At 44.8% G+C, this 26,519-nt stretch overlaps 1 protein-coding gene across 3 annotated transcripts in view; it reads left to right on the top strand.

Annotated features, from left to right (window-relative positions):
• myo1b (myosin IB) overlaps positions 1-26,519 on the top strand; it is a 67,857-nt gene that overhangs the window by 19,340 nt on the left and 21,998 nt on the right. For all 3 annotated transcript variants that reach the window (XM_078285945.1, XM_071906618.2, XM_078285946.1), the window contains exons 4-9: positions 14,100-14,194; positions 17,136-17,240; positions 18,846-18,892; positions 21,898-21,961; positions 24,926-25,024; positions 25,808-25,911. In XM_078285945.1, coding sequence (XP_078142071.1) covers positions 14,100-14,194; positions 17,136-17,240; positions 18,846-18,892; positions 21,898-21,961; positions 24,926-25,024; positions 25,808-25,911 — 514 coding nt within the window. The remainder of the gene's footprint in view (positions 1-14,099; positions 14,195-17,135; positions 17,241-18,845; positions 18,893-21,897; positions 21,962-24,925; positions 25,025-25,807; positions 25,912-26,519) is intronic.

Here is a 26,519-nt window from a genome sequence, read left to right as displayed (position 1 = left end):
TTGTCTAATTTATTTGCTCCTTTTGGCACTGCAAGTATTTTCCAGCGGAGTGGATGCTGGTCCAGTCAGAGTTTTTCAGATTACATATGAGATTAAGAAATGGGGCTCGACTCCTGAATTGTGTGATTACTGGTGATATACTCTAGTTCCCTTTGGACCATTAGGTTAAACCCTGTCTGCACGATAGCAGTGGTTTATAGTGAAGCCAAGTCATCAGGGTCATTTTTATTGTGGCTGGGCTGGATGCCTGCTCGGGAGCAAAAGTCTACACATCAGCAGAGTTAACTGCACGAATACGATGGCTACGTAAAACACATCACATTTTGCCACACTTTGCATGTTCATTTTGCAGATTGTCTCCATACAAGAATGACTTTACAGTGAAGTTTTCATGCATCAGAGGATTATATATTTTCAAAAATGGTTTATCTGTCACACCAGATGGCTGTTAAGCCTGGCTGATGTCTTTCTCTGGCTTCTGCATGTACTCTAAGCTGTATCTTCTGTCTGGATATAACTTGGTACTGCAAGGTGCAAATGTCATGGGCTTAACTTTTAAGGCACATCAGTAATCCTGCAGATCATAAGATGTACCTTTTTTATTTAGGAGAGGCACTCAGGCCCAACAGTCGACACAGATGATCTTGTAGTGTGAACGGGCTCCAGACTGCCGACTGTCACCAAGACTAAAATCTGAGAGAGACACTGGCAACAGCCGATGGGAGTTTAGATGCAGGGGGAAGAGAAAGAAAATGAACCACAAGAGAAGTCACTTTTAACAACACCACCCACTTCTATTCGTAACATTCCCAACTCCCCAGGCTCAACTATTGATTAAGTTGTCATTTGGAGGAATAAATCTCGTATAAAATGGCAACGTATCTGAATCAATCCACATTAAGTGAAAGAACTATTATACAAAATTCTTCATCAGTATTATCCTTATAATGAACAAATAGCAGGCAACAGATGACTTTTCACCCCAACTTCAGACCCCCCTCCCACACACGCACACACACACAGTGCAAATAACACTGCTGTGTCAATTGGCAGCACCCGTTTGGAGTTTAGGGGCGTAGAATTTGGACACAACCATGTCATGGATGGCACCATGTCAGCATTTCAGTGTATGGCCCACACACAAATCTGTTTTCTTTGACTTCTTGGCTGGAGAACAACGTCCTTCCACACTTGGTCCCACTGTGAAGAGCCATCCACGGTGACAAAATGTCAGCTGGTCTAACACATGGTCTGACTAAAACAATAATCACTGGTCCTCTCTGTCCTCACAGCCTGTAGTCCTGTGTATGTTTGTGTTTATTCATTGTCTAACACTGTTGGTGTTATGGAAATTTGTTAAGCACTCTGGGTATTCTATCTGGCAGAGATAAAAGGAAGATTATGCAGCTAAAGGTTATTGATTGAATGACGGGAAAAGGTGTTTAAGCAGGATTAGAGCCTTTGTAATACAGTTGCTGTCGCTTTATGCTGTTGCATCATCATTGGCTCAGCCTGTGTGTGTGTGTGTGTGTGTGTGTGTGTGTGTGTGTGTGTGTCTGCATCTGCTCGGCCGTCTTATGCACCTCCTGCATGTGCGGCACTGCCATTGTGTCTCTGAGTGCGTGTCGGGGACCTGTGTGGGTGTGTGCACGCTCGTACACGTTTGTAGTGTCACACCTGCTCCTGTACTCCCAAGAGGTGTGTGTGTGTGTGTGTGTGTGCGTGCATGTGTGGCCCTGCAGCTGGTCTCCCATCTCCAAGGTTGTTAGTGGACTAATTGCCTCTTATTAAGTTCCGTCCCAATCAGAACCCATTACTGTGGAGAACGGTGATGTCACTCTGGCCCAGGCTGGAAACCAGTAGACGTCCATCCATTCACACAAAGACAGAAGCTGTTTCCATCCAGTTGTCAAGCAAATTTTACACAAACCTTAGAAATGTCACAACAAATAAAATGTAAATTAGGTATATTTCCATCAGCTGGGTTGAAGCCAATAAGTAGGCTTCCTGTAAATCAAAAAAAGGAGGTTGTGGTTGACAGATATTCTACAGAAAACATTTCAGGATATGCAGAGCCATTTTTCAACTATTGCCATTTATTGGGCCGTTCATGCCAAGCCTATGTCATAATTTATCCAACAAATGTGTCTCCATCACTATTTTCTGCATAGTTTCTTTGTTGACAAAAAAAATCATTTGAAGCGGGCATGAAAAATTCTTTGCGACATTGAGGAAATTTGATTGAACTTTGCCCTTTCCATTCAGCTTTTCTAATTTGATACATAGCAATTAACAAAACAATACTTGTATGGGAGTTCATCCGTCTATCCAGAGACCTGCATAGCAATCATCCATCTGTACAGACAGAGGACCATCCATCTGTCCATCCATCATGCCCTCCGCTGTCTAATTTAGGAAAATGCTCTCTGCCCAGATGAGGCCTCTCATATTAAACTGGCAGGTGTTTCCCTCCCCTCCACACACACTCACTGCAGCATTAGAGATGAACTAATCAGTGGCCTTTCTCCATGCACAGCAGCCTTACAGATGGCCAGGAGCCGTCTGTTGTAACTCCCTCAGCGGCCAAGCCAGACACAGATTGGGAGAAGTAAGTGTGTGTGTGTGGACAGGCAGCTAGCCCCATGTCTCCAGGGTGGGATCATATTTCCCCAATGTGTAATGAGGTATTGAGACCCCCAGTGCTCTCAGCACTCGGTACCTAGTGCCACTAGAGCGTGGACCACAGGGGCGTCAGTGCTGGCTGGTGGAGCAGAGAGGCCTGATGCAAGGCGTATGATGGGGCTCTCAGCTGTCTTGCACATGGTTATGATGGCTTTACTCATTAGACTATATGGGGAATTTGCTTCATTACGCAGAAGAACGTCACTGGCTTTGATGAGTCTGTGTTTTTCTTCAGGTGCATTGTGTCCTCAAAATGCATGATCTCACATTATTATGCAGAGCAAAAATGCTTGACACCAAAGATGCGGACAAAATAATATAAAAAAAAACATGGATGTTGCATATTACCACTTTAAAGTCACAAAGAAATAGCATTTCAATGATGCCTTGCTTCTGGAATTTGAATCAGGATGTTGGGGCAGGACATAACGTGGGGATGGGTTGTTCAAGAGTGGGAGGGTTGGACCAGAGCAAACATGGAAAGAGAAAAGCCCATTGCATACTGTGTAGTTGCAGTGTAGTTGCTGAAGCAATCCCTTGTGAAATGCTTTGAACATAATCTTGGGATACAACCATGGTGTCATACATACCATGTTGACACTCTGTCACTTTTCTGACACAGGTTTTATATGATGGAAGGGGTGGAGGGGATGGGGTGGAGGAGGGATTGTTCAAAAATCTGTGATGGTAATTTTTAGGTACAGTACACCTACTGGTACACAATGACGTAATCACTAAACATACAAAACAAATTCCAGGAAGTAAAATACAAGAAAAAAAAATGCGAAAAAGTCCATTTTCATTTCATTGTGACTTAAGTTTTAGTAAGTGATTGAAATGAGCAATATTTTTTCGATAACCATACCATGTTGAGGCTGTGCGAGAGACACGGGAAACTAAGCACAACTTTGGCTCCCATGGTTTTGGGAACTCAATCCCTGGCAGTAATACAAGACGACAACAAAAAAACTCTATGTAGATCAGATATGTAGCAGTGGCCTCTGACTGCTCCCATCAGATACCTACACCTTTACCTCCATAGTAATCTATAATAGTATTTGACACTTTCTCATAACTGAATGTCATGAGTCATGTTTTAAGATGGCAAATTTGAAGTTAAAATGCTAGATTGGTACTGTCCCGGTTAAAATAAACACAAAACCAACAATCTCCAGTGTGTACATGTCTCCTGGCTGAGCACATGAAGGGCAGATTACCTGGACGTGATTCACTGCCATCAGAGTGGTTTCCAGGGAAAGGCCTGTGCCTTCATGTCAAAAGCACTGATTAAGACTAGAGATTTCATGTGGGAGTAAGCTAACTGTAGGGAGTGCTTGCCTGACCAGCATTGTGCCGAGAAGCATTTCCTCTCTACTATCTCCCCCCACACAGTGTATATGTGTGTGTGTGTGTGTGTTTATGTGTGTGAGATGTTTCTCAACAGGTTATCTGATTTCCAGGGCATCAGTTGAAAAGGAAGGGGTTTCCAATGTGGGGCACACACAACATCCTTAACATGTTGGTTTATATCCTCCTCTGAATGGGGCGTAGAAGTAGAGTTAATTTGTGTGTGTAGTCCTGTGTTTGACTTGGTCTCCCAGTGCCAGATCTCACACACGTGCAGAGACAGTAGTGTGGAGCATTTCTCATCCAGGAATGTTTGCCAGATGTCTGGCCCCATCGCCGCTGTGCAGCCCTGGCATCACTGCAGGCGTCTCACTGTGGAACTGCTGCCAAGCTCACAACAGCAAATTGATGTTGTTTTATGGTGCAACACAATCGCCCCAACTGCCCATTTGTGTCGGGATGCATTTGAATAGTCATTCTGCGTGAGGTTGAGTGTCCTTTTACATGCAGCGTGTTCGTTTTGTATGGATGACCCATGGTGACTTCCCCACTGTGTCAGTGGCTAGTATGGACTTCAGACCCATTTACTGCATCACGGCCTCGCACCTTTGTTTGCCTTTCTTATGTCTTCAGCTTGGAACGCTTAGTTCAAAAGGCAGTGAGGAGAAAAGAATCCTAATTACAGAGTAGGGCTGCACGATATATCGTTTCAGCATCGTCATCGCGATGTGCGCATGCGCAATAGTCACATCGCAGGACGTGCGATGTCAAGTAAGGCAAATTAACTCAAACACGTCATGCTACAACTTTTTTGCTGCTTGATACAAAAGGAAAACTCGCACGGTTCTCATTTTCTATGACTAATCTACAAGAGAAGTCTGTCTGATATAACATAATTTACTCCGATTTAAGGGTTTGTTGTAAGAGTAGCGTATGTTACCTTTCCAGCTTTCACGGCCCCGAACCGTAGTTGGGAAGCCTCTGGTGTTGTGCTAGCCTATTTTAGCTTAGCCTGGCTCGTAGCTGGTAACAAGCTTTTTACTAAGAGTCCGGACCGACTCTGCAGTGGAGAACTGGCACTTTATTTCGGTACAGCAGCGAACATAATGCACAGTCTCTCGGTGATGTTCTAAGCTCTTTTCCCGCTAACTATGGTAACTTTACTCACTTAGCATCCTGCAACTCACTCTGGCTGCGGCTAAAAACACACTCACTTCCTACTACGTCACCCGCGCAGGTTACCCACAAGGCCACCTTCTTAAAGGGGCAAGGCTTGATAGAGCTATTCAAGTCATTTGGTGAAAATTTCTGTATTTTTTCATATCGCAATATATATCGCAGAAAAAAAAAATATTGCAATGTCAGTTTTTTCCAATATCGTGCAGCCCTATTACAGAGTATCTCCTTTATAGCACATATGGACGGACATCCGTGATAAGACGAGCTCTGGTTTGATATCATTGTTGCATCTCGTCCGATAAAAAGATCTGGACCTGGAGCTCAAACAGCCACGACGTGTTAAACATGGCACACTCTCTTCCCCCAAAGAAAGCCTCAGGGCAACTGAGTTTTGCAAGACAGGTTTTTGTTGGTACAAGATCCACATGTGGTATTTGATCAGGTCCATGTTGCTACCGGACACATGAAGTGTTTCAGTGGACTATGCATCTGACCCATTTTTATCCGTCTCTGCGGATCTTTAGCAACAGGCCCATGCCACGTGTCCCGCGTGTTTGGTATTACATAAATAAGACTGTTTTGATTTAGAGGAGGCAAGCTGTGTTTGCAGAGCCGCACAGAACCTGCCTGTACGTAGGTAGTTTTAAGTGGGCTCTTGTGGAAATGGCATTTTGACTCGGGTGGGCAGAGTGAGTCCTCTCCAGCATGTGTGTTGGCGTGATGGTGAGCTAGGTGAACCTAGAGAGAGATGATTGGGGAGGAAGGTGAAACAGGTGTGCGTGTGTGTGTGTGTGTGTGTGTGTGTGTGTGTGTGCGCGCATGTTCCCTTTTCCACCCACCTGTACAAACCAAGAATAAAATGCAAATGTAAATGCCAGTGCATAAAATTTAATAATTCTGTGGCAGTGGCAACCATTTTATAATCAATTGCTGCATTTGTGGATATAGGTAATACTCTGTCAGACACTCTTGCTTTATTACACACACATACTCTCATGTAAACACACATACAGAGAAGTGGTCCTGGTCTCTTTAACTTCCCTAGAGCTTATGGATCCCAGGTGAAAAACTGAGATAGATAATAGCTACAAATTATTTGAGGCACAATGCTTACTCTTTTTCTTTTAATGCTATTTTCCTAGCATTTACTTAGCAAGATGTATTATTTTTCTATCTTAGTGGATTTAGGCAGGTTGCATATATTACAAATTTCTTACACAGTATGAACCAAGCTCTGTTTTGTTAGATTTGGCATCTCAAATTACTCGGGGACCTGTGGCAATTATTAATAGAAAAGATATGAGTTCATCCATTGTTTGCAGAGATATTGTATCCACCTGCCCATGGTTAAACAACACATGGATTAAACTTGGCCGTGCCCTCAGTCATTTATTGCTTTTGTGAGCATAAGATTTTATAGATTTTCTATTGTCTGTGATTGCCCAACACCAGTATGAAACCTCTCCATTCATAGTCAGAACAATGGCTATGGACCTTTTTATCTGTGTACACAGCTTACATAAGCATACCTGACAAGCAAAACAAAATGGAGGCAAATTGATAAGATTGATTTCAGTTGAGTAAAACAACATACTTGGACCATGCAACCTTTAGTCCATGACTAATTTTTTTCTGCCTAGTTCCTCAAACGCACTCATATTTTCAGTAGGGGCCAACAGACAATATGTATAATGAGACCAATATTTTGGTGTTTTTTTACTGGGCTGGTAGTAGCATTGGTTAATATCCATTATATTTTAGGCTTGTAAATGGTGATCGGTCCATAAATGAAAGTACTAATTGTGAAATAAGCTATCAGTTTCTTATCACTACTGCTATAAATTTGAGAAACATTTGAAGCGCACCTTGGTAAACCTCCTGAACTGCAGGCTGATATTAACTGTAACTATATTATAACTGATATTATGTCGATATGATCTGCAATCTTGGTTGGGATTCCCAAAAGCATCTTGGCACCAGCACCGTCTTTGTTCCATTTTAAATTTATGGAAATGAGTGTAATGAGATACGATGACCCTCCAACTGTCGAAACCCCGTCCCCTCCTACAGTCCCAGCCGACGTTCAGAAGAGCACATGTCGTTCCCTTTCATGGAGCTCTCGGGCTTACAGGGACCTCCGACCCGGGTTACGGTCGGGCCAGCGTCGTGTTTGCTTTTCTCATTGTTTACATTCCAAACTGGTACTTCCCATGACTCGGGCCGCGGTTTAACATGGTCATTTAAAAAGCCTTCATCCCGCACTCTTGCCATTGAGGAGTGTCGCCGCGGTCACGGCGCGGCGGCGTGTGATTGTTGAGCCAAGCAAACTCAAGAGTTGGTTGCTGTGTTTGGATTGATTGAGGATTCAGTGGGCTGTGGCAGTTTGGCTGTGGAGAGATTTTTTATTTTTTTTTAATGGTTCAGTGTTTATACCAAAAATGTTGCACTGTAACTCTATCAAACCCTAACTGTATTTCTGAATTTCCTTGAATGAACCAGCGTAATTTTTCTCTTTTACCTTTCAGCTCTAATATTTCCATCGCTGTTTATTTTGGCCCTAGAAAAAAAAAAAAAAAAAGTACCCCCCACCATATTCCCGTCATCTAGATCTCCTGCCCCTCTGCACCCCTCCTCATTTCCTGGTTCGGAGCAGGGTAGCGGTCATCCTCCAGTGTGGCGCTGATGCGGGCCCACATTAGACTGCCAGTCAGACCCACAATGGCTCCGTCTGTTGTCTGACTGGGCCCAGTTTGCTGAGCTGCAGCATTGGGATCCTGCAGCGGTCCATACAGGGTCACCCTGAGGCCGCTGCTCCCTCCAAGACATGTCAAGTGATGTTGTGCTAAACTAGGCGACACAGTTTGTCTGTTTCTATGCCGTCTTTGTGTAATGGTGTGTATATGGGGATGGGGGGGCAGTTTTGTGGTGATGAACTAAGCCCTAATTGTTTGTCCCCAAGTTCAGATTTCAAGATGACACAATTAAGACTGCCCAGATAAATTCCTGATGCTTTTGGCTGTAGAGTTTTTTTTAAAAACAACAACACAGTAACGTTGTTTTCAGTAAAACGTCCAAGTGACTGAAAACAGATTTGGTTTTGGTCAGCTGTGTGACCAGGATTCACTCTACGGTAAGCTTCTGTCTAATGATCATACACTCTTTATAGCTTACCATTATAGATTCACAAAACATTAGTGTTTTGAGTATTTTTTTCCCCTGAAATTGTTAGCATTTCTAGACAAGTTAACCATGCCAGACTATACTAAATGAATCCTAAGCCAAGCTGTTATGTGTATGGTGGGACAGTAGTTTGTTCCACTGAAGGTCAATAATAATTCACCTGAGTGCTGAGATGTGTTTTTGGGCAGCGAGGCCTCTTGAGAGCATGAAGTGACCGGTGGAGCAGTAGCACGTCTACAGGAGGACGGCTGAGTCATGCAGAGCAGGACCAGGAGGGGAAGTCCTCGGGCCTGACGGGACTGGAGCTCTCTGGGCTAAAAAAAGCAGACTTATCCCCTCTGTTTCCAACATCCTGTGTATATGTGTGTGTGTTCTGGCGAAGAAGGCGAAGGGGGGTGGGGTTATCCCCTCAGAACACAAGCCAGTCACGCCAACACAATAATGTACTACAGACACACTCTCAATTGTCTGTAGGTTAAAGCCGTTAGCCAGCACCCTGGGGCGTTTGTTTCATTCCTCATCGTATGAAATCTCATCACTCGGCCAACTCACTGAAGCTCTTTTAGTCCTTTTTAAAGGGCAATCAATGGGGGGGGGGGGGGGGGGGCAGCTGAATAATCTAGTTGTTTCTGTGGCTAAATTTAATTCTGACCCCATAACTCTGTCTTTTTTTTTTTTTTTTCTCCTATGAAGTGTGTTAGACACGCATGCACATAAACCTTCTGAAAGAGGCTCAGAAGAAGCTTTGCTTTGTGTGTTCCTTTGCGGATGTTTTGCTACCTTACTCAGCATGGTTATTTCCCCCTGCTTTTTCAAGGATCAGACAAACAACTTGGATGTGTGCTTTCCCCCGCTGCGGAACGCTAAATTGCTGCACAGTAAAGTAAATTAAAGCCCTGAACCCCCACGAAGTCTGACTTTGGGATGGGGTGGGAAGGGGGGGGGTGGCATCAATGAGTAATTCAGCAGCAGCTTCTTCAAGTGAACTCCGGAGTGCGTTAGATGAATTAGAGATTTGGGGCAGCGGTACGTCACCTTATTTCACTTTGAGGGAGCAGAGCTATTCATATTACACATTGAGAATGCTGTTGTGAATATAATACTATTGTTATTATGATCTTGTGTCATATATTTATAGCTCTGCTCTCCTGTGTCCTAATCAAACTTCCCCTCGCGGCATGTTTTGTAGCAACGCACTGTCAAAAGCAGTACACAGATGGGCCACATCTGTTGGAGCCAAGATCCGTGCTCCGTGCTCTGTGTGTTTATATGTGTGTGTGTGTGTGTGTGTGTGTGTGACAGCTCCCTGCCTACCCACACCTGCAGTTGAGGCATCAATCTCTGTGGCAGTACTCTATTGTGTGTGTGTGTGTGTGACTTAGTGCAGCTCCCACCCACTCTCGCCACCTGGTCCTACGGCAGCAGGAAAGAGTTGCTTCCTTGGCTGCTCCATCAGCGGCAGGCGGATGTCCTGAGGCCGGCTGGCCTCTGGAGAAGCCAGATCACACTGAGATCACAGGCTACTGTACAGCCCTCAACCCCCATACACAAACACACAGCGTAGAAGCCAAGACGCTGGCTGAATTTAGCACCAAACTGCGGGACAGCAGAGAATAGAGTTGAACAGAGCTTTGCCCTTTTCTGTTGCGCTAAAATTTCAGTATGAAGCCTTGGCTAATCGCTTCTCAGTTAGAAAGACCAACTTTTAGTTTGGGCAGGGCCTGTCATCTCCTAGTAGCTGGGTGGGCTGTGCTCCAGCCCATACATTATTATAACTCCATTAGCATCTACAAATCATGTCTTCAAAGTGTGCTGGATTGGCTCTCAAGGTGCCCCACCCTTTTTAGATTCAGCTGGCCCCTCATCTCCTCCCCTGTCCCAGTTACCAGAGGTTGGGAGTAGAAAGGACCCAGGATGACTATTTCCTACCACTTACCTCATGCCAGTGTGGCTTTGCCTTCACCGCTGCCACGTGCAAGTCCAAATTACAGCCTGCTGGCAGATGTGAAGGGGGTGTGCCAGGCACCACTCCTGGGCCGAGGCCTTCTCCCAGTCTGCCCTACCCCCCCCCTTGCCCGGCTCCAGGCCTCCGCGCTCTGATCAGGGTGGCCTCGGGGGTTGTGGTGCCTCACTCGCCGGTTCCGCCGCCTTTGATGGTGACCTCTTGGTGCTTGGTCATGATTTTGACTTCCACATTGGGGAAACGCTGCATCCGTTTGCTGTTCACAGCGCTTTGATGGTCTTAATGATTGCATGAAGTTGTGGCCACAGGGATGTTAATTATGTCTAATTCCGATTTCTCCGTTTCTCTCTCCTCCATCTCTCTGCCCTTTGTCGCAGGGCGTGTCCACAGTATAGATTTGATCTCAGTTGTGTTTTTTTTTCATATATATTTTATAAACATGAGGGATGTCATGCAGAGTTTTGGTTGTGGCCCCAGAGGGTTAGGACGTTCTTATTCATTCAGGTCTATTCATATTGTGATTATGCCCATTCATATTCATATGACCAGCTGTGTGCGTGTGTGTCATTGGGCAGAGGTTCCTGGCAGAGGACCTCCCACTCCTATTCTAGACCCTCCCCTACTCCTGGTACCCCCCCGGCCTGCCGCCCTCCTCTGGGGGCAAGATAATTGTGTGATGGTTTGCTCATTGTCAGGATCATGTCAGGCAGCGGGGCTGTTTGCACAAAGCCGACATCTGCTGCGCTGCCCTGGACTTTTCAGCAGTGACGTAATGTCCCCCGGCCCGTCTGGTCCACACAAAAGTGGAGGGGTAGCGTACAGGAGAAGGCTGGGGTGAAGGGGTGGGGACTGAGGACGAGGGTTGGGCTTGGATGGACAAGGAAAAATGCTGGAGCGTTAGGGCTACAACTGAGTCTGCCCTCTCAGTATATATAAAGGGTATCATATCACTTCACAGGCTTAATAAGTAACTTCACCAGCTTGATAAGAAGGCACCGTTAAAGCAACAAAACGTGCATTACTCTTTTTTTTTCCTGAGGGTTTGGTGCTGGAAGGCTTGGGCTCGGGGCTGGAGGAGAGGGTGGGAGGGGGCGCTGGTGGCCGGGGCGGTGGGGTCTCTGGTCCAGAACGCTGTGTGATGGTGCAGAACCCGAAGCTCCATTAGCCAGCCTGAGCTTTGACTCGGCACTGTGGCCTGGAATGCATTCATCTGGCTATCCATCTCTGGCCCCTACTCTCTCATGGCTGCTTACTCGCAATCAACCGCTTTTTGCATCAGAGGTCAGCGGCAGTTCAGCTTTGTGTGATTATACTCTCCCAAGTTACGCTCCTAGCCACAATGACTCCACTAATATATTTATCCCTTTCGTTGCCTTGCCTCAAATTAGATTTAGACTACACTTTGGGTTTCTTTTTCCATGTCTGTGTGCATTTGTCATGAAGTTGCAGTACATAAAACATCATTATGCATTTTATTCAGTATACTGACTCATAATGAACATCTTTCCTAGAAACGGCTTTGAAGCCTGCCTAACCAGTTCTGTAACTTGCCGATCTTTGCCACTCATTGTGTAGTGTACTTGCCTGGCTTAGTTTGGCTGCAGCTTTGCTTGTACAAGTTGGTGCAAAGTTGATGAACTCGCCCTGTCTGTATTGTGTACAAGTCAAGATATATCCCATGTTAGACCCAGCTATAGGTGTGTGAAAGTCTCTGTCTGAAGCTGTGGGCGTCAGGCATTCCTACAGTCTAGGACACTCGGTGCATATAAGTAATTAATGACATTACTCACAAAATTGGGAACCTTGGAGTGCCCCCTCCCCCCCCGGGCAAGGAATTAGGCCAAATTAGACACTTGGGAGAGGCTATTTTGATGCATTCCTCCAAAATGACCCCGAGCTATGTTTACACTGTACTTACTGTGAAACATATGACTTATGATTGTCGATCTTAACATGTTATTTAGAAGAGGGGTGGGGGGAATTTTTGATGGTTTGAAATTACCAGTATTGAGTGACATGTTATATATATATATATATATATATATATAAAAAAAAAAAGGAGACATTTGCTGTTTTCTTCCCCCACTCCTAGAGCTGGTAGGAATTCATTGTCTTGCTCAAGGACACTTCAGCAGGGCGGATGCTTGCAGTCACAGGGGCTTGAACCTGAGCCTTCTGGTCCAAGCATGATCTCCCTACTTACTACGTTACCCTGCAGCCCACTTTGCCATCAGTTCTGTGATGTCTCCACCAGCGCAGACAGCTCACTCCTTAATGACAGCATAGCTCCTAGGGGAGGTCTCGCAACATATGCCAAATCCACTTTACCTTGTCTCAAACTATCACCGTATTTTCTCAACAGAGAAGAGGTTTTGCGTCTGTCGAGAGGAAAAAAGGGGAAGCTACATGCAGCATTTCCCCACAATCACAGCTATTATTAGTGGTGGCTTTGGAAAAAATTCCTAAGTAATGAATGTCAAAGTACAGATGGGGGGGAAAACGGGACATCTAGCGGGCTAATTTGAAGTCTCGTGGGCTGTTGGAGGAGAAAGTTGGAACCCTGTTCCTGCAGCACTGTAGATAACTGTTTCCCTGCCAAATGGGAGCTGTAAAGAGATATTGCTGTAGCCTCACCCTATAGTGTTCCTCCTCTATGGGCGTTTCACATTGAAATCATAGACCACCGCCCTGCCCAGTATAAGAAGCTGCCATTGCAATATGACCCTCCACACCCCACTCCCAAACCATTCGTTCGCATAAAGAGAGCTGCACAATAACAAATCATCTATTGTTTGGGAATCCACTGGTGGTGAAACAGCAATAATCTGTCCCACTTTCCCATTGTATCACTGTCCTGGAATGTATGTGACAATGGGCTGAACAAACCTTTGTCATTCAATCAACATGAAACGATGGAATGTTATTTCACATTTTCATTGAACAATGTCATTATTCAAATTGTTGCCAACAAATATGATATAGCAGATTCAGCTCTTAACTAAATGTAATTTAAAGTTGCATAAAAAATAACTCAAATCAGTGATTATGTGACAGTTGAAGTTAGTTAGTTTACATACCCGTTAGTTTACATACACACTTGTATGAGAAGATTTTGACATGTTTTTCAAGCATATAACTGTTCTTTTCCTGCTGTTGATTGCACAAGCTTTTGCAGCATTAGTTTCGGAGATCGAGCAGGAAATGGTCAATATTCCAAACAATTAAAGCCAAATCCCAAATGCGAACCAGCCAATGCAGCTAAATAAAGCTACAAGTCACTTAAGCAGTCTAGTGGCTGTCCCACAGATGCGACCTAGTTTCCTAGTTTCGAAAAAAGCCAGATGCTATTGATTAGGCGAGTGGCCATGTGGCCTGGCACAACAGCATGCCATCTATCTGAACTTTTACTACCCCCATTACCTCCCTGTCAACCCAGAAATATCCTGGACGATCAAAGATGTTCTGGAAACTACAACTCAATCACTTTTCTGTTTTCCTATGCCAGATATTCACATATGCAGGAGATCATGGTCTTGGAAATAGGCACACTTGAACATGAAGGTATTATGTAAGGCAGGCAGCACAGGCAAAGCGCCTCTCACTTCCTCTCATCACAGAAAAGCACAATTTCAGTAATCAATTCCATTGTTGGTGGTGCAGTTCTTTTAATCTCTGTGATGGCGGGGTGGGGAACATGTAATGTTAATATGACAACCAACATCCTCATACTTGTCCCTCTGTGTTCCAGCTATGCCTTGGCAGATGAGGCCTACCGCTCACTAAGGGACCAGGACAAGGACCAGTGCATCCTCATCACAGGGGAGAGCGGTGCTGGGAAAACCGGTAAGTCATAAATAACTTTAATAGAACACGCACATCCAAAGGTTTTAACTACAGGTGCTGGGCAGAGATAAGATCAACCTTCCTTGAAAAATAGAGTCCGCACACTTTTACTACCAGTACTACTGCTACTACTGCTGATGCTGCTACTAAACCTGTGTACCAAATTTCATGACGTTCGGGGAAAAAACACAGACATGCTGACTATTATATTACAGGTTTTACCACATCCTTAGGAAGTCTAGTGCCCCCAGTGGTCATTGCGTGTATAATTCACATCCATCTATTCATTCCTATGCTGCTGACCTACTGCTCGGGCAAGGCCAGCCACCCATATTAGCCAGATGGTGGCCTACACTGCAAACTTTTCCCATTTCAGCATAGATCAGTCCATAACATTAACACAAGCCCTCAGCCCAGAGATGAATCTAGATCTACCCTAAAAGCTGGATGCCAGTTTTGTTTTGGGAACACAAGCGTCATGTTTGTTCCTGAAACTTGAGCTAGAATCTATGCTGACCTGCATATGCAATGCATGTAAAATGATAGCAGTAGACAAATCACAATGGACCAGCGGTATAAAGCTGGTGGTGTCCTGGTTGGGTGACATTACCAGCCTTGCAGAGTACACAGTCCAAATGTCAACATCCACACTTGGCAGTTAGGAAACTCAGAAATGCAGCGTTCATGCCCTTGGTCCCTTTCTTCTGTTAGTTTCTAATATTTTCGAATAGAATAAAATTCTGCATACCATACAGAAACCCTGGAGGAATGGATTTTCCCCACTTCTTAGTCTGCCATGTTGGCAGTGTTGTGTTCCAGGCCATACTGAGTTGGCAGAGGACAAACTGTTGGAAAGCAGCCGCAAGGTACTTTATAGAATGATATCATCCTGTACAGCAGACACACACTCTTACACAGAAATGTAAATCTTATACCTTGCTCTTGTCATACAAGGTTGGCTGATTGTTTGCTCCCATCAAAGCTATCGACTATCACAGAGCTATCATTGAGGTGTAATGTTAGTTTCTTTGGTTTCACTAGTTCAATTCATGTCTCATTTCTGCTTTGATAATAAGAAACCATGGGTGAGATTTTTTTAAACACTACTGTTTGTCAGTGTGACTTCTGAAGTCTCCAAAAATGAAACGGGCGCTATACTGTTTGATGTTGTTCGCTCATTCATGGTTCCGCCCCAAGGCCCTTTTTCATCATAGCACTGCAGTTATTGGAGCCTAGACTTGATGTTAATGGGAATCTCAGTCTGAACTCTAACCATGGCCAGTTGTCATCTGCCACGCTGGATATGCATGTGTTTGCCAGGTTAAGGCTCTATAAAGTGCGGTAGGGAATGATTAACGCAGTGTCACTTCGCTTGACTCATCTCCATTTGGTCCCCATTAAAACTTGAAACGCATGGCCTGCATCTCAGCAGAGTGGGAACGCTGATACTTGTGTTTACAGCAGCAGTGATCCCACGTCCCTGAAATGGCTGTATGGTTAGTTTGAACCCTTGCTCATGTGAATTATTCCCTCTCCTCTCCTCTCCTCTCTTCTCCTCTCCTCTCCTCTCCCCTCCCCTCTCCATGCTGTAGATGTTTTGGAAATACATCTGGTCGGAGTTCAAATTCAGAATGTAACTTCCCTGTAGCACTTTAGCAGCCACCCATGGACCCATTTTGTTGTTCTATCACTACTTTGATTGATTGACTAATTTGAATTTCACAAACCCTGTATACAATTTGACAGATCATGTAGCACACCAGCTAGTCTTTGTTGTGCACCCTCAACCTCTCATGAGTTAAGAAATATCCACTCCTGGAAGCTGGTCAGCCAAGTCAAGGAGATGAAGTTGAATTTGAGTAGAATTTGAGTAGCTTTGTAGAGGAATGAGGCCAACCAAAATGTGCCTGCTTCTCCAGTATGGGGTCACCGGCACTCATCTCTTGGTCAGTGTTTGTAATAATCTGTCTAGCCGTGGTTTGTTCTGTTGAATGAAAAACTGTGACAAAGGAAATGATCAGATGCCATCATAGTCTACAGGAGATGCTGCATACTTTTGCTGTCTGAGAGATGACCAAGGACGTTTTATTTTGCTGTTCTAAGAGATTTAATAAAAAAAAGTCATACAGTGCATACCTTTGTTACTCAGCAACACTATCCACCTTTTATCACAGTAGTTTTTTGTGCAGCCACAATTGTTTGGCCTATCACCCTCTAGCCCAGAACGTCCCATAAGGAACATAAGTGTGTCTGGACCCGTTTCTGTGCCCTGTACCCTCATCAGCAGTCTGTGCCAGTAACTGCTGTCAAGCCCTTCTCTATCCTGCCTTGGCACATCTCAGACATCATCAGTTCTGGGTCACTGTTGTCTCGCTGGACAGGAGAGATGATCCAGACACCCTCATCCTACAAGGCATGTCATGTTGTACCAGACAGCAAGATATCCTATAAGCCTGTGTCACTATTCCCATCCAGAAAATGATTTTCGGATTCCATTTTCTCCATCAGCACACACACACACACACACTCTCTGAGCCTTCTGAACTTGCCTCAGTCCCAACATGAGAACGGATTCTGGGTGGACGGGGGATAATTTCAGCAGAGCCAAATTAAGGTTTGGTTCTCATAAGAGTCCTCTCAGTTCCCAGTGAAGTCAGTATTATTGATGATGCTAACTTGATGTAATAATGGTAACCATCTGACGAAACAAGGTGGGTGTTCGTTATGAGGTGTGTGAAATGGGGCCTCCTCCACTCTCCACTCGGGGCCCCAGACTAAATGAGTGCTCCACACCCTGTCCATGATGGGGCTCTGGGGGGATGATGTAAGGGGGATTTTTTTTGGGGGGGGGGGATGGGGAGATGGGGTGGATATGTCACACTTGTTCCTCAGCCATGTCTAGCAGAGGCCTTGACCTAATATTTGTGTGTGTGTGTTCCAGAGGCCAGTAAGCTGGTGATGTCATACGTGGCGGCGGTGTGTGGGAAGGGCCAGGAGGTGAACAAGGTCAAGGAACAGCTGCTGCAGTCCAATCCTGTACTGGAGGGTGAGTGAAGGGCCCTGCCCGTTCTGTCTGGCTGGCACGATACAACAGAGTCCAAAGAGGCTGCAGCTCTAACAATACATTTGGGATATCGCACCCACATATTATGATTACATACTAGAAAAGTCAAGAAATCTGGAAATTGTTTTCTGGGCATGCAAATTTCACCCCACTACTGTGCTATGATATATGTCCAAAACATTTTGGAACTGTCATTTTGTTCATAAACATGTTTGTCTGGTTTGGGAGAAAAATGGTGAACCTCAAGCATACTCGTAGATCTGGGTATCCTCAGAAGGAGCAGTGATCCCAAAAATAAATTTCCTCATTGCAAAATTCCTGAGTGATAGTTTTAGCTAACTGAAGACATAAGATCTCTAAATCAGAGATTAAACTGCAACAACAACAAAACATAACCTTTGGATAGAGACACTGACACATTTTAGTCCCGAAAATGCAAAAAAATACGCAGGAGCCCTGTAAAACTTTCACTCAGTCATTTCCATAATACGCTCCTTCTTTTCTCAGCATATCCCCAGTAATACCACACGTGGGGGAAAAGCCCCCCTCCCCACGCGGCTCAGCGCTGGCACAGGAACAGCTGTGTTTTAATTGGGGGCAGTAGACAGGAAATGCCCGTGAATGATGGAGCTGCGTGCCCGGGGTTGAGCTGCTGCAGAGCCCCGGCACATCTGTAAGAGTTTAGCTCCTGCCGGTGTAACGGCCCCGTACGCTAGAACGAGGGAGAGAGCGGAGCGGCCATCCTGCTGCTCACAATCATAATGTAATCTCTGTCATGCTCTCGCTTGCTCTGGAACTCTTTTGCTCTTGCTCTTTCTTTTTGTCTTTCTCGCTCTCCGATTCCTCTGTCCCTCTCGCTCCCTTTAACTTTATCGCTTTCAGTCCCTTTATAATTCTCGGTCCTTCTCTCTCGCCCTCCGGCTGCCGTCGCAGCAGACTAGCGGCCCACACACTCACATTAACGATGGACTTCACTTCAGCACGCGTTAATCAGCTATTATCAGCAATTAAGCACTGTTAGACTGACGGCGGTGTGCTGAGTGACACGCTAATAGCATTTTAATGTAAAAATGTGGTTGGAACAGAATGGAGAGGGGCGTAGATTGGGGAAGAGTACAATAGTAAATGGTTCACTCATGCACAAAAGACAAGGTCTATATGTACACGCTTGTTCATGACGCATTCAAGGTACTCATAAAAACGAAAGTATTCATAGTCAATAACGCCGCCTTTGAACATTGTTTACTATTGTTTATTCATAAGCGCGCACACACACTGAAGCATTTTGACTTCAATGTGGCGTGACTGCTAGGTTCAGCCCGTCCTAAGCCTGGAAAGCCCCAGTGCTTTGCTTAATCCATACAGAATTATGGGGCTTCATCAGTACAAATGGCTTTGAGATCTGCTCGTTACATGATTGACAGCTAGCTGGAGTGAAGGCACAGCGTTCAGGATCATTAATAAGTTCAGGCGTACTTAGAAACAGGCTTTCATCTCAGTCTTTATGAGCTATGACCACATAGATGGCTTGTCTGTATTACGCATGTTTTTTCTAATATGTCCAATTATGATTTTCCTCCTTTTCAGCTTTTGGAAATGCCAAAACAGTGAGGAACGACAACTCTTCCAGATTCGTAAGTATCCTCTTTACCATTGATGTGTGTCATTTGATTAGATGAGCGCTCCCCTAATAAAGGCCAAAGGCTTTATTTGCTGAGGATTATGCACAGCTAGCTTTTGATCCAGACGTCAGCATAATCAAACAAACCCTGCCTGTGGGTTATTGTCTTTTCTTCTCTCTTTGTTTTGTCTCTATTTACTTTTTCTCTTTCTCTTGTCTCTACTTTTTCTCTTTCCTTCGAACTACGCCCCACAGTATTTCTTTCTTCCTTGCTTTTCTTTGTTCCTGTCTACATCCTCCTCTATTTCTTCTTCTATTTCCTGGTAAGGGTATGGGTGTCACCCCCCTTTTTTTATTTTTTTTATTGGAATTCCATTTGGGATTCAGACCACATGACTGATGTTGCTGCAATCATATCACATGGAAATAACCGTTGCAATGACTTGGAAGTGTTTACGCATTCAAACTCATTTGAAGCTGTCAAGACGCCATGATGGAAGTTTTCTGTTGACTGATACATTTGAGTTCAAGTTTTATAGCAAACCAAACACTGCAATGTCACAAAACCAAAACCCAGCATGTAGTTGTATTCTGCAATGGCATTATGAGTTGTGATCACAAAATAACTCATGCTTAAAATCATGCTTACCTAAAATCATTCATCATGATTGTTTTACTTGAAATTAATTTTTCATTTCCTACACTTGTCTACGGGTATTTCTGTCTGTCTTTGTGATGATGTCAGAAATCAGGAAGTCCAAGAAATTGCTGTTCATTGCCAAACCCCGAGTTTCCAAGTAGTATTACTTGAAACTGATGTTAATGGTATTTTCTAGTCGGAAGCTTGTATCTACCATCCTTCCCATATGACGTGAATGCAGCATGTGTAGCCTTTATCATGACACACACACAGACACAAAGTGACACCAAGCAGTTACAGTAACAGAGCTGAGCGCAGCACAGGGTGGAAACTCAGGACAGCCCTAACTGTTTTGGCAGCCACAACCAGCTGTCTGCAACAGGTCTCTTCCAAGATATTGCTGTGTTTGAGGAAGCCCTTACTGCATTTTATTCTGCCAAGATTTCCACTCCCGTGTTTTCCTAAGGAAGAATGACTGAAGAGCTCCTGATGTGTCCACCCCCGTGTCTTACGCCAGACCGGGCGTCATCTCGGTTACAGCACAGTTAATAAATTGCGCTCCATGCAGAATAGCCTGTGTCTGTGCTAGTGTGCAGGCATTGTTAGAGGCGGAGGGGACTGCGAACTCTGATTCATCTGATGTCCTTTGACCTACGCTGCCGCTCATCAACTACACACTGTGGCCGAATGCCAGAACAAACACTAGGCTGTCACTTTGTCCCTCTCCACTGAGTTGGCTAACATGTTCTGTGATCTAGCACTAGAAAAAGAAAGCAAACTCTCTTTTGCTTTGTGCTGATTTTCTACTTTTTTCTCATCCCTTTTCCATGTTTTTCCACACATTATTCACTTTGACAAGGTAGCACTTGTTTAACACTTAAGTTTCAAGCTCTTCCCGTTGCTAACCCTGTACTGTGGTTTGAGGATGACAAAGCCGAAGAAACCCGATGAGTGTAGACGGAGACGGCATCATAAGAATGATTCAACCTCCGTCTCATCGTCTCTGCAGAGAGCTTTTCGTTAGAGACCCTAATCCAGAAATTCAGTTGAAATTCAGTTCCAGACAGCGGCAATATGGAACGAGACATTTCGTTTTTGGAGAACATGCTTTTATTGGGGAGCTATTCTCACGCTTGCTGGCAGTCCAGAGTGTCCAGGGAGGCCCGCTGGAAGCAGCAGTCTGGTTCAGATTCCTCCCTGACATCATCTCATCACAGCAGGCATCACACTACAACTTGTGTTCATTTGAATTTTGTGACATGAATGTTTATTTTGCTGTGGACTTTTGCAAGAGTAGTCCAATAAGGCTGAAGAAATTCCCAATAGATCCCAACTGAAAAATGTCAAATCAAAATACACTCCACTGCTGCCGTAAGGCTAAGGAATTTTTCCCTAGTATCGCTATAATGGCAATTTGGTATGCCAGCCAATACCAGCTAGCAGCCAAAGTGCCAATCTACGTTTTTCCCAATTCTTTCTTTTTCTGTTTTTGCACCATATGCCATCTTCCATGTGCAGCGGCACTGATGAAGCTGTGCAACATAACACCTGTCTGTGTCCCAATGCTCAGGCTTACAGGCAGTCATAACAGGGAGTATTATAAAGGATTATGACCCTGACCTGTTTATATTTAGGTAACCTTGGAATAAACCGCTGGACAAGGACCTCAGGCCTCGCCACTGGATGCCAGTTAGCCATAGCTCATCACCTGCGAATCAAACTGTCACTTCATTTTGCAGAGGGCGACAAACTTATAGAGTTTGGCTTCAACCCTCTCACCGGTTGAGCTTGGCCTGTTCTGAGGGCCTGTCTGCTTATAAATAAAGGAGAGAGGGAAAAAATCAAACCGCCCCACACACAGGACTCACTGTTCTAACTCCCGAGTTTCAAACAGAAGGAGAAAGCGGGGCTGAGATGGTTTGTTTTACTCTTCCAACAGAGAGAAAGAGGAGGGAAAAAAAAGGTCATTTCCTCCACAGAGGCCAGTTATTTCATAGCAATTCTATTTGTGATTGGCAGCTGGTTTTATGAATACATCTATCGCCCGGAGGCTGTGACTTTTATGGAGTTTGAGGGAAAGGACTGTAATTGGGTCTTCAAGGGCTTGTGGTTCACTGCGGGGCGCGGAGATTCTCACTGTGAACTCACGCCACTAAAGCTTTGTCATCAAGAGGTGGGCCAGGGACTCAATTAATCCCACTGGTCCATTTTACCTTATTTTGTCAGTGTGTCAAATGGCCTAGAGGCTAGAAAAGGTCATTGCCTTGGTAAGATGAGACCACTCTTTCTTTCAGAAGCCTATGATAATCTATGATATGATAATCAGGGTGTTTTGGTTTCAGGAAGTTTTCTACTAACTGCTGCGTTCTGGTCCACAGGGGAAGTACATGGACATCGAGTTTGACTTCAAAGGAGATCCTCTGGGTGGAGTCATCAGCAACTGTGAGTATTATTGGGTGGAATGTCCCTTTTATAAAATGGTGTGTCCTAGTAAACCCTTGTTAAAAAAACCTCCTTCCTGTAAGTGATTGCGCAGGAATGATTAATGGCACACACACACAATCTTCCCTCACTCGCTTTCTCATATAAGACAAGTTCCTTCCTCTTCTGATATCTTTATGAACCTTAGACTGATTGCTGTGCTGTCTCCCAGTGACACAATTAGCTCAGTTAAACATCAAGCCGTACAGGCATCCCACTTTGAGGATGGCTTGTCACATACACACTAACCTCGCGTAGCCATACCTCCGACTCAGACGACGGAGGTCTTAAAATGGGGGATAACAAGACCCTGCTGAGCCAAAGGCAGCGTTGATTGGCTCTGGGTTTGAAATAGGTTTCTTGCACAAGCTCCCGGAAACGGCGCCTCCGGTTTGTTTTTCTGCCCAGGTAGAACAAGTTTCCATCATTATTGTGTTAAGATTTCTCCAGACTTCTGTTGTTGAGCCGGAGTTGTGGCTATGTGAGGTTACATGCACACAGACATTCACATACACATACACGCATGCGCGCACACACACACATGTATGATACATGCTGCGAGAGGGCCAATGAAAGCATACCGGTATCCTGATGCATCCTGCTGCCCCATCAAAGTGAGCAAGGGAGCTAGATCAATAGTTTGATTTTGTTCCCAGTCAATGGAGGGGTCAATGGCACAGCACTAAAAACACACTGTGGACTGGAACATGTCCGACACTCCCTCTATTTACATGTAATGTAATATAATGTAAACATGTTTCTGTCTTGTTCCTCGTATCCATTCTTCCTTCATTCAGATTTTCAGTCTAGGTAGCACCTTTTCTATCAAGTATTTAGGATTGATTAATGCTCCATTCAAATTAATCGGCGACATTTACGGACGGATTAACGAAGACGTTCCACCCACTCACTTTTCTCCTCTCAGCCCTTTTTTTCTGTTTTGGTTTCATCTTGCCTCTGTTCACACTGTTTTGTCTGTGCTGAGTTTTCTGCCAGAGGTCACGGAAACAAAGAGAGGCGCTTATGGCGGAGGCACAAATGAGCCTCTGTCAGTCTGTTGAGTTAGTCCAACACAAGGAAATGACTGAAGGAGAGCCACGGACATGTGACTGCTTCAGACGGGGCTGGCTGGCTGTCTGGACAGACGGATGGATGTGGATGTTCCTGGAGGGCAGGGCCAGTTGGCTTGCTCTTTGCCTTTTAGCTCATGCCTCCTTTTCTTCCCCTCTTTCTGCAGCCTCTGGGCCCGCAGCGCTTTCTATAACGGAGATAGAAAAACAAGAGCCTAAGACTAACTGGGCACGGCAGAGTCGCTGGATAGAGAGAGGAGCATCAGCTATAATTTTTGCGATGCCAATGCTCAGTAGCTTTGGTAATGATAGTGTGGTTAAGCTCAGAGCTTTTGGCAGCCAAACAGCCAAAGCCTTTAGTCAAAACACCACAACAGGATATGGGGGCCTTTTTTGTACCCACACTGCTACTTTAATGTATGTTTGCTTATCTAAAGGCGCATATCCTGAACACAGCATGCCACAAATACCGTTCAGGATGCTTTACAGCAGGCATGTGAGAGCTGGCTAGCTGTGGTACTAAAAAGTAATAACAAGAGGACTGAGCTGTTTGGCTGTACAAAAGGTGGAAGGTCACATCAGAGCCCCTTAGGGCGAGAATGTCTCTGAAAACTCTTCATCGAACCCCCCCCCTCCCTTCCTCCTGCATCTTCATATTATGTTGTGTTGGAGCCTGCTTGCAGATGGCTATCTGCACAAAGCAAAACAGGGATTTAGTGTATTAAAAATACACACATTTAAAAGTTTTTACAGAGAAACATTAAGTGAAAGAGTAAGTGGCTTTTCAGTTTGTTTTTTTTCCCACTCTGCTTCTTTTGATCACTGCTCCGTATTGCTGCCAGCCACTCACTAAAGAGACCTTGTATTATTGATGAGCTGGCCGCTCTAGAGCCACTTAATGCGATATAGGGCCAGTGGGCGCCACAGATTCATGTTCAGCCTGCTCGCCCACCAACGCAGACAACCCTGGGTCTCTCGGTAAAGCTCTTTGGTGAGACGCTGGTAGGAGTGCACCTATAAATGCGGTGTGAAGTGGTCCTTCCCAGCCTCTCACTGCCCACAGAGTGGATGAGTCAGACTTTGCAAGGTGAGAACTGAAGATCAACAAGACCCGGAGCGGCTCTCGCTTGGCTAGGACTACAGTGTTAGTGACGATAGCAGTTGCCGTAGGTTTTATTCTAAAAAGTTTGTTCTTTTCAAAGCAACGCCATACCTCACATCTCACCGTCTCCATAAAATAAGATGCTTTTCTAACTGGAGAAACGGAGAGTTCTTGTCCAGCCGGAGTGGCAGCGCAGTAGATCTCAAGCAACCGCAGTCACTGCTCAGTTCTGTAATTGGTCTTTAATTAAATCATGCGAAGTCCATTGCGGTGAACAGATGATGGATCGCCTTTTAATCAGGTAGTGTTGCACTTGGTTGGTAGCCCAGGAGAAGGAGCTGACGTTTGATCTCCTCGTGTGGTTTCTTCCTCTGAGACTTCTGTCCTGTCCCAGCTATATACACACACACACACACACACACACACACACACACACACACACACACACTCTCTCACACACACACTCAGGAACATAATGAACAATGGGAGAACCAACACTGGCTCTGTCGTCTTGGCAACTCAAATATTTGTTCGGACCACCAGGGACCCATCTAAGCTCCATACAGATGTGGGCTGGACACTCGCCTCTTTAATACTTACTGTAACAGATCTGCCACACTATTCTTACTGAAGGACACCTCTGTGAGTCACCACTTTAACATTTCCTAACTGAAGTCTATTGTTAGGAACTTGACTGTTGTGTCTCATTGTTTCCTTTTGCTGTTCTCCTTTTCCCGCCCTCTCCTCTTCCAGATCTGCTGGAGAAGTCGCGGGTGGTGAAGCAGCCAAGAGGAGAGAGGAACTTCCACATCTTCTACCAGCTCCTGTCTGGAGCCTCTGAGGACACACTAAGTGAGTCGCAACACCAGGGGGAGACGTATTTGAAGATTAGCATATGCCACAAATGGAATTTCTCTCCAACTGTCTCTGAGAGTCATAGCAGATAGAAATATATTTAGCTGCACTAGGCAAGATTTTGCTATGCGCAAGGCATTTTCCAGCAAGCTTGGCGCTGTAAGCACACGTGGTTAACGCATTAATGACACCGTCTTCTTCTTGCCTAACAAACACAGCAGAGAACAAAGACAGGCCCTGAAACCTGTTCCCTCTATTTGCTTTTCAGCGGAGTGGGGGCATTGTTTTATGTCCCGGACACAGGAGAACAATATAATGGCCATTGACTCAGTGCACCAGAGTCCACACATCAGAGGGGCTTGATTCGACTGTAGTTAATGCAACCCGTAATCAAATACGACACATGCGGCGGCGAGAGGAATAGATTTCCTTGATACTAGATACAGGGCTTTTAAGAGGGCCATTCGATCTTCCAGAGTAATGCGCACAACAGCAGCTTTGTGACTCGATGCGTTGCATAGAAATCTTGCTTGGGGTGGCAGTGGCCTGGAGGTTAGAGAAGTTTGTAACTTCTCCTTGAACCATGGGTCAATGTATTTTTTTATGAAGGTACCATTACAAGATTGTGGTTTTACTGTGCAGTATGTAGGTGTGTAACTGTCCATCGTCTTGCTACCGGTCCCCCTTGGCATTTAATGTAAATAAGATTCAATTTGCTCTTTGGATTTAGTCAATCTGCCAGGCTAAATGTGGTTTAAATACAAAATTTGTGTCTCACAGAGAAGCTGAAGCTAGACCGAGACTTCAGCAAGTACAACTACCTGAGCCTGGACTCGGCCACGGTCAACGGGCTGGACGATGCCGCCAACTTCAGGACAGTCAGAGTGAGTACTGCGCACACACTGTACACGTTTGTCTTACTAATATTAACCCTTAACCCTTCCCCTAACCTTATCCTAATTCTAATCTTAACCCTAAACCCAAGTCCTAAACTGAAGAAGGGAGGACCGGTCAAAATGACCCCACCTTGCTAAAATGTTCTCACAAGATAAGATAAGGTGACACTTTATTGATCCCCTTGGGGAAATTCAGGTGCCACAGTGCCAAGGAAATCAAGTACAGGAAGGTAATAAAAGAAAAGAGGTAATAAAATAGAATAAAATAAAAATAAAGGTAATGTACATAATAAATAATAATAAAAAGTTCTGAAGTTCTGTTTTTGTGAGAACCAGTTTGAGTTTTAGAAGTACAAGAACACACACACACACACACACACACACACATCACAAGCACAGTGTCTCTTCAGTGGCATTCCATACTTGTTTGTCATTCGTTGCAACCAGCCAGCTTCATCTTAGCCCTGTTACAGAGGGTGGAGGTGGTCTGATCTCTCCTTATCTCCTTGATGTAAACAACAAACAGAGAGCGGATTACATCGCTCCTGTTCTCTTGATTGTGAAAACACTCAACAGCCTCTCTCCTACCTGTTGCA

The sequence above is a fragment of the Centroberyx gerrardi genome, chromosome 10 (assembly GCF_048128805.1).
Source record: "Centroberyx gerrardi isolate f3 chromosome 10, fCenGer3.hap1.cur.20231027, whole genome shotgun sequence".
Taxonomy (NCBI): domain Eukaryota; kingdom Metazoa; phylum Chordata; class Actinopteri; order Beryciformes; family Berycidae; genus Centroberyx; species Centroberyx gerrardi.
The sequence above is the reverse complement of the archived record's forward strand: the minus strand, read 5'-3'. Positions and strand labels throughout refer to the sequence as shown.